Source organism: Columba livia, chromosome 15, assembly GCF_036013475.1.
Source record: "Columba livia isolate bColLiv1 breed racing homer chromosome 15, bColLiv1.pat.W.v2, whole genome shotgun sequence".
Lineage (NCBI taxonomy): Eukaryota > Metazoa > Chordata > Aves > Columbiformes > Columbidae > Columba > Columba livia.
Window position 1 is genome coordinate 14,844,900 of NC_088616.1, and position 10,209 is coordinate 14,855,108.

Sequence of the window (10,209 nt, forward strand, 5' to 3'; positions counted from 1 at the left end):
GGCCTTTTTTTAATGAAAGATGAAAGGAGTCCTTAATTCCTCTTCTAAAGATAGGGAGCCCTTCCAGTTTGTTGTACATTGGAGTGTTATACCATCTCCTGTGTATAAACAAGACTTTTGGCTGCAATTAGGCAAATGGTATAAACTTAACAATGTCACCATCCCCCCAGCTGATATAAAAAAGAAAAAAAGCTCCATTAAAATTAATAGGTCTGGGAGTCAAGAGACCTTGATAATAAGCAGTGAAGTCTCCCTTCTGTAACTAGTCATTTTTCTATTTGCTGATATTTGAATAATTCCTTGGAGTCTCCTAAATGGCACAGTCCTAAAATCACAAGAATTCTTCAATTAAAAACAAAGTCAGCTTTTTAGTGTCACTGCTGAGATCAAACAAGTATATTACCTACGGAAGAAAGTTGATGTTAAGGATGATCAGCTTTTGACTCCTTAAATGCCACCTTGTGCTCTAGACTTCAAAATGCAACAGGGAACTTGAGAACTCTGTGGATACAGATAAGGTCAAAACAAGTGTCCCTTAAAACCAGTCTTTGTCACTTTTATCTACTTCGGCTCTAAAAGGAGCACGCAACAACTTCTTGTTTCAGTCACTGTTTTTTAAAAATGTTTCCTTACATAGGCATGGTCTGGTGCTTTCTTAACAGACACAGGACTTAAAAAAGAACAAATGCACTTCTTAATGTGTTTGCTTTGAAAAATAAATCCATTTATTGGAGACTACACTTTTTAACAAAAAAACCCCATCAGTATTAAAGCAAAGATTTTCTAACCCATAACAGCTAATGAAACTATCCCCTTCTCCATTCAGCGTAACACTTCTTTTTATCCTCTCTCAAGAAAGACTTCCTGACTGGTAGCAAAATATCTCCTCCAGAAGAAAACTGCTTAAGAACTGCTGCCTCAGCAAAAGATGTTTTCAGTAACAGTCAACTTCATTGTCCTCTACAGTCCCCACAGTAGCAAGGATGTCCTGTAAGAGAGACTGAGGGCTTTCCTCCACATGGGCACTGCTTTTATTTACCTCATCATGTATCTCTATGAAATCTATTGTTCCCAAAGCTAGCATCATGCTCTCTGCATCTTGAAAATCCACCCCATTATCACCATCTGTGGGGAAGTTCTGGGCGAGAGAACCCTGCCTTAGTGTCCTTTGTAACCAGGCAATGCCTTGTCCTCCAGCTGGATTTGCAGTCATTTGTGACTCCTTCAGGTGCCTAATTGGATAGAAATGACCTTCTAAGATAATCAGTATATCACAGGCTCTCTGAGCTACAGGTCTGTCACAGTCACACAAAGACCTAAACAAAAAGCCAAACAGTTTTGCTCGGCAAAATATCTGCAGCAACTCAATCGGATTAATGGATTTAGTGACTTTAGATGGGACAGGAGCGTATGGGCATTCAGGACGGCCAAGCCGGGAAATTGTCTGGCTACAGAAAATGCTAACCAGTTCCAAACCACGAAGTCTGACTTCCCAGTCTAAGTCCTGCTCCACAGTTTGGATCACTCTAGAGACAAACTGCTCCGTGTCTTCCAGCTGAGCTGTGCAGCCTTGTGTCAGCCATTCGGTGAAGACGCTGATCACTGCCCTCCTAGGAAAGCCCTCGGTGTCAGTTGACAAGATTTCTTGAAGCTTTGCTACAGTGTTCTAAACATAAAAAGACAAAGAGAAAACACGATGAGGGGAGGAATATGCAAAGAAACAAGAACTGTGGAAGTAAAAAATCTAGCCTCTTAATTACCGGTTGTGAAACCTGCCTGCGCGAGACTGCAGATAACTTGTGAATAAAGTTAGTAGCAGTACAGCAGTAAACTGATGTGGAGTTCTGCTTGATTCTGCAGTGGGCTACACAAAGTCATCATACCTCTTTATTATATTGATTCCCTACAACAGGTGACTCCGGAGCAAAGTGAGTAATGAAGGCCAAGTGTCCCACAGCAGTCACAGCACTTGCTCGCACGTAGCTTTCTGGATCCTCGAGAAGATTTTCTGTAAGCCTTGGCACCGCTGAAGACAGGAGAGACTGCCTGAACTCATCCCGGTCTGTAAACAAGACAGCAATCCAAAGAAGTGTGGCTTTATTCTCTCGGAGCATGAAGCTGTTTCCAATGCAAACAGTTCTTTGCGTCATACAAGGATGCCCACTGACTTCAGGGACAGCTGCCAGTGAGCTGAGCCACCGCAGAGCCCAGGCAGGTGCTCACAAGAGCACAGACGCTCTGTGTCAGGCTCCCCCTTTTCCAGCAGCTTGGTGACTCTCAGTCAAGCCCTGCATGACACTTGGAAAAATCCATTTCCAGTTGTTCTAAAGGCAAGAAAAAACCTTCTGCGGGCAAGCAGGGACATGGTTTCAGCCTCATCAAACTTATGCCTTTGCTTAATAGAAATAAAAATAATCTTTCTTTCTTGTTGTCAAGGCATATGGCAAAGAAAAAGAATGCAACCACAGCACTGAGAGGGGCTGCGGGGGAAACTGCTAATGTAGCTGAGTGTGCTGGATACTTCCTTTGTGACCTGGGGACAACAGTAGTCGACAACATCCCCCTCTCTTCCAACATGACAGAACTATTGCTGGAGAATTAACCTTGCCTTAGTGGTACCTGCTGCAAAGCCTGAGCTAACGTGGAATATCAGTAATTAATCCAAAGCATGTAAAGAAGCTACCAATAACATGGAAAATCAGTAATTAATCCAAAGCATGTAAAGAGATCTAGGCTTTTAGCCTGCTAAATCCCAGCCCCCAGCCTGCTGAGTGAAACCAAACAGACTCCACTGCAAACTGAAAAAAGGACAAGTATTATTTGCCATTAAGCAATGTCACCTGCCTTGACATACGTCTCAACACCTCTGACTCTCTCAGCACCCTCCAGTTTAACGCACAAAAAATGCCACTAAGGAGGGCGCAGCAATCTGAGTTCAACTCAAATCTGAGTTGTCAGATTTTGATTATGATCTAAGAGTAAAAATCTTGACACTTCTTTCTTTTCTTACCCCTTCAGTTACAGGTCAGAGGATGCTTCACAAGCCTGACTGACTTTCATAACATGAAAAGAAATACTCCTCCAATCTGAACTGTTCAACCTCTGCACCTACCTTTCAAGCGATCAATCAGGACAGCAAGGAACTCGAGAGAAGAATCTCTTACTTCCCAGCAAGGACTGCACAAATGCTTCTGCAGCACCAGAAACACATCTGTAAAAGCCAAGTGACAAGCTTGAATGGATGTGAAACGCAACGAGTCTTACTGAAGCAATCCCTTCTGCCGCTGCTGTGTGCTTCTCCCAGAGTTCTTCAAAGCAGAGTTCTTCAAAGTTCTTGGGCAGCTAAACATAAATTCAGCATAATTGTGAACAAAGGAATCCTAAGTGCTTTGAGCTGGAAAGGCAAGCAAGAGCAGATTTCATATATGCCACTAGCTGCTGTTCGTCCCCACTTGGACAGCTCCATTACCTTTCAAAATCTTCTCAGTTTGTTGCTGCTGACTGTTGGAGCAGGACGGCTCCTGCAAATGCACCAACCACCTGGATGTAGCTTGAAACGTTTTCTTCAGAACCTAAAGAAATATAAAGCAGGGGAGACTTTACTACAGGAGGAGACAGTGTTGTCTTTATGCTAGATAAAACTTGTTTTAGCCTCAAACTTACAGAGAAATTCTCAGAGTAAACAAGTACATGCGCTGCTTTACTAAGAAGTCATATGTAAATAGTGCTTACACAACATTTCTAACAAACACTTAGAAGATGCAGCTTAGTATTGTAAAGTTCTAGTACTTCCAGCTTTTGATTTGCAGTTGTCATCAGTCTCATTCAAACAAAACAAAGCAAGAAAACAAAACCCCTTAATGCAAAGAATTCAATACTTAAGGGGCATGTCAAGTTGAGTATGTTTGCGCTACTCTTAGATGTGATGGCTCTTGTCTTTTCAAGAACACTCAATGTATTGGTGGCTTACTCGCTCATTAGAATTTGAGCTATTTCCTGCAAGCCACTCAGAACCAAGACAAGTCTCCTACATATTCTAATACAAACTGTGCTAAGAAAAACTACTGTCAGCCAGTTTCTCAGAATCACGTCCCAGTGGGACAAGCTAATAGACACGCATGTCTCTGCACTCACAGTAGGGCTGGTGTTCGGACTCTCCAGGTATGCCAGAAGGACCTCAAAGAGACTTTCTATGAGGGCGTCACAGCCTGAAGCACAGAAAACAAAACTAAAGGACCAGTATTGAGAAAAGGAGCAGGTGAATCAAAATTCAACTGCTGAAATACAGAAAGGCACAGGATCATAAAACTGTTTCAGAAAAGAAAGCAAGTACAGTCCTCAGAGTAAAGGAGAAACACCCAATATCTCACAGCCACTAAAAACTTTTTAATTACAACATTACCTGCCCTGGCTCATCAATAGAAAGTAAGGTTAGCCAAGACAGTAGGAAGAATTGGAAAAAAAGAGCAAGTTTCAGAAACTGAAGTGGTAGTCTTCATTCATAAAGATCAGTGAAGGGGAATGAAAAATTCTGCAACTACAGAAGAGTTAAGTATTTCCAAAATAAAAAAAAAAAAGCAAAGATTAACTCACCCTTTCGCTCCGAGAGTGCTGCTAGGACACCAAGAGCTGATCTCTGTACTCTGAAGCAATTGATCAAGATTCGGCTTATTGTGCTGCCCAGAGGAGAAGCTGGACTCAGGAAGCCATTACAGAATTGTAATAGTGTCATGAGAGCGCGTAGCAAAGATGCGTGGGGTAAATCCACTCGCGAACGAGCCTAACGGGAGGGGCGAAAGAAAAAAGGAAAAACAATTTCCAGCAAAAATCTCAAGCATGCATACAGAACAGGAGTTTTTGCTCAGGAGGCAGCAAAAATTGCAATTTCTAGTGTGTTTTCAAGGTACAACAACAAATTATCTTCCTCTTTCTCAAGAATTATTACACAGATGGAAGAAGAATCTTCTCACTGCTTGGGAAAGCAGTTTAATTTATGTTTTTTTTCACTGGATCAATAATTGCAGTAGAAGTAAGATTTGGTAACAAAACTTGTGAGGACATGTAAAACTAACGCAGCTCCCCTTCACAAGCCTCAGTATTCCTCCATTTTCCTATTTGGAGTCTACTGTGCTAGATTTCTTTAACATATGGAAGTCCTCACTCTCTACTCCTCTCCACATCCTGTTAAGCTCTACTGCAAAAGTTTGCAACCAATCTTAACACCGTCTTTCAAGGCCCAATTTGACCCCCAGGCTTTTTTCCTTCTGAGTGTTACCAGAGACAGCAGCTCCTCCAGACGAGCGAGGGTCTGACACAGGAGACTAACACAAGATGACTTGGAGGACAGAAGACTTTCAAGAGTGGTGGGGTCACTAACAGACTCATCCAGCAAACCTAGAGGACCAGAGAAGGGAAGAGCTCATGTTCTTAGTGGATACAAAGGACTGTGATTTCTAAAGTTAATCAAGATATGCAGGTGATGTAGCTCGAATATTCCTTCAAATGCAATTGTCAGTAGGAGGCTGCACTTCACCACAAACACTGTCGCTGTCCTTGACTTCTTCTACTCTTCATCCTCCATTTTTGTCTGCACCAGACACCTAAAATGCTGGCAAGCTGACTGCACTCTAACTTTTCTATCACAACTGTACCTGCATGTTCCAGAGGCTGGGAGGCTGCTCTCAAAATACAGTCCATTGGCTGAAGTAGAACAGTCAGTGCCTGAATCCTCACATCTTGTGGGCTTCAAGGAGGAAACAGCAGTTACCAAAACGAGAATACTTCAATTCCTTCCCAAACATCTGCCCCTAAATGCTGAGCAGAATAATGTTTTTCATACAGGCTTTTAAACAAGCCAGCAACGACAAAGCAGTATCACAATTCAAGCCTTCTTCCAGGCTTCCCTGGCTAACTGAAAGTAGAGGAGAAATGGCTCTGGAATTTATAAGCAGCCCTAACAAGCTCTGCAAATTGTGGGATTTTGTGTAAGAACGGGGTTTAGAGAAAGGTATTTCTGGTTCAAACGGTGTCCTTGTATCTTAAGACACAAGTGTTACTTAGCCTGTAAATCAGTATCCATATGAGCTGTATTAATTTAACATCTGATGATTTCTTGATGCTTTTTACTACCTAATGGGAAGCTACAGAGAAGATACAGGCAGATTTCTCAGAGGTGCACAAGACGAGAATCTTAAATTGCAACAGGGCAGATTCTAACTGGGTATACAGAAAATACTTTTCATAGTGAAAAGAAAATAATTAAGCACTGGAACAGGTTGCCCAGAAAAGCTGTGGAAACCTCATCCCCAGGGATATTTAAAACTTGAATGGCGAAGGCCTTGAGCAACCTGACCTGTCTTTGAAGTCAGCCCTGCACTGAGCAAGAGACTTAATTCAATCAGTTCTACAGGTTCCTTCTAACCAAAGTTACTCTACAAATGTTGACAGAGTCTCCAGATGCACAGTTCTGCTGGACAGCAGTGGGAGCTCTTACACTAGCCAGTGTTTTCATGGAAGTGAAAACTGAACAGAGGCTACTGGATTGGACAGGTAGTCAAATTGTGTCCATCTTAATCAACCTTGGCAGTATAAAGTTAAAGGAGTTTGCGATGTCTTCCTGAAATAGGCTGGCTATAGGTAAGATGCAAGTATACACATACAAATGAGATACTGGCTCCTTTCATTTCTCTCTCTTTGAAACTGTATTATTCTTACTATCAGTGCCTCAAGTTTGTTAGCTACTGGTACAGCTCTTGCCAAACAGTCTTACATATTACGGAATGTGGTGGAAATTGCAGTGAAGAAAAAAGCAGTTCTTGGAAAGACACCAGAGATATTAGTACAGAAACACTGCAAAAATTCCATTGCAGTACATCCTACCATTTGTAGAACCTCAGAAGTCCCGCTGCCAAAGGACCCGCTTGTACTGGGGTTAAGTGTTCCAGAGCAGAAGTCACTAATGGCCAAATGCTACCTTCAGTGTCACAAAACACGGGAGACCTGAGAAGAAAAGAAGCATAAGTAATTTGTCATATCAGATGGTGGAAAAAGGATATATTTCATCACTGGATCCAAGGTCCTAGAAGGTCTTTACCATGCCACGTTAAGCAAAAGACTCGCCAGCATGTGCTGTACTTGAACGGTCTCTTCTGTCAAAAAGGATTCAACTTGCTTTGCTACACCTGACCAAAGTACTGCAGTCCACATAGCACGACAACTGCCAAACACACTAGTTAACAGTTTTAACGACTGCTCAATGTGAGAGGCAGAGCGGGACCGAAGGGAATCTTCTATATGCTTTATAATCATTTGGGCACACGCTGGCCAGTCACAGTCCATTGTAGTGAGAGGTTTAGTCGTTTCAGACTCCACAGAGAAGGTGAGCATGTGCACCAGAAGCTTACTGGCAGCTGAAGCCACGAACAGGCTGGGATCCCCTTGCAGACTGAAGACAACATCTAGGCCTCCTGTGTGAAAACAAAACAAGTCACTGGAGGGAAAAACAACAGCCTTCCTATTGTGAGGTGGAGCCTTGTTGCACTTCAACCATGTATCATTCTCATTCAAGTATCACACAGCTTTAAATGGCGTCGGTGGGGTTTTTATACTTTATTCTGTAGTCTCTACAGCCTTTCAAAGTCAGCCAGTCCTTCACAACAAGCAAACAAAAGAAGAAAGTAAAATTGTTTTCAGATCCTCAGGTGTTTTAATAACTGAGGAACAGAAGAGGATTTCAATATAACATTAGTAAAATTAGAAGAGTTGACAGCACACCCACTGTGTTTACGGGGGGAGCCTGTATCATCTCTGGACACAAACAGTAGGTAAAACACGAGTGACAGCAACATTACTACATTTCCATTATGAGGACAGCAGCACATGCTGCATGTTAATAACAACCCGGTCTTTAGGCCCCTCTGTATGCAGGATCTAAAGTCAGTGTTAACAGTAGAATTTACACACCTGCATAACAACAATGGGGCTGCAAATGTGCAAGTGTTAAGAGATAAATAAGCTCCTCCTTAGTTTTTCCGTTCTAAAATCATACTGAAACGTACCTTTTAGTAAGAGCTACAAATAAGAATACAGAAGGTTTTTAGTAAGCTGGTTTTATTATGTGTTTCATAAGATGTGCCTCTTTTCTCTCTAAAAAGGGCACAATCTTTAGCGTTTGGGGAAAAGAACAATTAAAAAAAATTAAATGTCTAACTAATTAACAAAACCCCCACCATCTTTCAAAGACTTCTGTGTTTTTGACTAACTGATTATTTTTATCTTAAATAAATGAAAACTCCTTCTCATTTGACATCTGAGCAACAGCATGGGATGGAAGAGACATAGAGGACTTGGGGAGCTCCCAGTGCTAGAGGTACTCACCCCCATTGCAGAGGAAGTGGAGGGCAGGCTGGTGCTGCGCCATCCTGTGCACACCCTTCACCCAGCCGCTTCGCACAGACGCATCTTCCCACAGTGTGCTGTTGAGAGGCCCGTCCGCGCCAAAGAGCCTGGCCAGCAGCTTCTCCTGCTGCGGCCAGAGGAGAATACAGTAAACGGTAAGCAGAGGGGCTGGGTGGGAGTGGAGAGGCTGCTCTGTCATCCAAATTTTAAGAATTCTACGCTTTAACTCTGTCTCTTTCCCAGACTAAGCAATAGAGGCGTTCAAAACCAAATTTGCTTGGTTTTAGGATGCTAGGGACAACTACGTATTAGCCTTCATAGTACTACTGTGGCAAGACAGAAGTAAGAAGACAGCAGCTTTAGATGAGAACTGAAAAGGAATGGTATGATTGTAAGCCGTAATTATCATATCGCTGTTTGCTGAGTTGTTCGATGTATGCCAGAAATTTTTAAAGTAGAATACATACACTTTCAGCTGTTGTCTGTATAGAAGGAGGAAACAGACACGTGGCAGCAGGTACCTGGGCAGCCAACTCACCTGCAAGTGTTGGAAGCGGCTTTCGGAAGCGGCAAGTATCCCAGCTAAGCGCAGGGTAAAGGAGAGGATGCTCGGATTGGGCTCTGGCATTGCCAGCACGGAGGTGATGAACTCTGTCAGACAGGGGTTGTTCTGCAGCAGCTCCACGGAAGGATCTAGCGACCGGGTGTGAGCCGAAAAGAGGCCAGAAAACAGAGGGTCACTGCCAGGATTTCTGTCCTGTCTTATAACTCTAAGGTGCTCGCCTGAGCTGAGTGTAAACCCTCACAACCATTACAGACAAATCTGTGTCCACATTAAGCCAAGGAGTGGTGCCCGGTGACAGGATGAGGGGCAACAGGCACAGGCTGAAGCACAGGAGGTTCCATCTGAGAATGAGGAGAAACTTCTTTGAGGTGCCAGAGCCCGGAACAGGCTGTCCAGAGAGGCTGTGGAGTCTCCTTCTCTGGAGACATTCAAACCCACCTGGACATGACCCTGTGTGGTCTGCTCTGGTGACCCTGCTTCAGCAGGTGGATTGGACTGGATGATCTCTCGAGACCCAATCCAACCACAACCATTCTGTTATTCTGTGAAGGTTCAGATTGGATCTTGGGAACAATTTCTTCCCTGAAAGGGCTCTGGGGCATTGGAACAGGCTGCCCAGGGCAGTGGTGGAATCACCAGAGGTTCTCAGGGACATGGGGTAGTGCCGGGGGTTGGGTTGACGGTTGGACGCGATGATCTTAAGGGTCTTTTCCAACCGAAACGATTCTGATTCTACAGGCCTCAAACCCTAAAACCAGCGTCTCACCGGGGGAACAGCACCTCCGAGGCCCGGGCCTGCAGGCCGCCCTCCCCTCGGAAGCCCCGGGGCGGGGGGTTGGCCCGCGGCCGGCGGGCACTCACCGAACGCCGTCAGGCGCCGGAACCAGTCGAGCAGCTTCTCCAGGCAGGTGTCGTCGAAGCCGGGCCGCCGTGGGTCGGCGAGGGCGGCGCAGACGCGCGGCAGCAGGAGCCCGCACTCGCGGGTCATGGCGAAGCGGCGGCGCGACCGCTCGACGAACCACGGCTTGGAGAGCGCCATGGCCACCGGGGACCGGCCCCGTCACCGGCCGCGGCCGCAAAGCGACTGTCGCGAAGGTGGGGGCGCGGTCAAAAGGCGGGGGGCGTGGCTTAGAGGGCAGGCGGGCGGTGTGGCGGGAGGATGTTCAACCTGCGAGGCGCTGCCGCTGTGTCCCCGGTTGTGGTGTCTGCGGCGGCCGCTCTTCGGGCCGTGCTCTGCCCGAGCTTGT

The 10,209-nt window shown here is 44.8% G+C and overlaps 1 protein-coding gene across 1 annotated transcript; it reads right to left on the reverse strand.

Moving 5' to 3' along the window:
* Positions 1–702: 702 nt before the first annotated feature.
* Positions 703–10,055, reverse strand: BRAT1 (BRCA1 associated ATM activator 1). Its single transcript, XM_021290455.2, has 13 exons — positions 9,824–10,055; positions 8,936–9,090; positions 8,377–8,524; positions 7,094–7,466; positions 6,880–6,999; positions 5,652–5,743; positions 5,276–5,394; positions 4,594–4,780; positions 4,135–4,208; positions 3,470–3,572; positions 3,113–3,211; positions 1,884–2,062; positions 703–1,666 (listed from the first exon to the last, which is right to left on the reverse strand). Exons 1-13 carry the CDS (start codon positions 9,999–10,001, stop codon positions 935–937), a joined length of 2,559 nt encoding a protein of 852 aa, XP_021146130.2. The 5' UTR covers positions 10,002–10,055; the 3' UTR covers positions 703–934.
* Between the last annotated feature and the right edge of the window lie 154 nt (positions 10,056–10,209).

Excerpts from the sequence above, each read along its gene's own strand:
- BRAT1 (XM_021290455.2), bottom strand. The coding sequence starts at position 10,001 with ATGGCGCTCTCCAAGCCGTGGTTCGTCGAGCGGTCGCGCCGCCGCTTC. Across the intron at positions 7,000-7,093 it reads CTTTTGCTTAACGTGGCATG|GTCTCCCGTGTTTTGTGACA; the intron begins GTAAAGACCTTC and ends TTTTCTTCTCAG. Across the intron at positions 4,781-5,275 it reads TGGAGGAGCTGCTGTCTCTG|GCTCGTTCGCGAGTGGATTT; the intron begins GTAACACTCAGA and ends CCCTCCCGTTAG.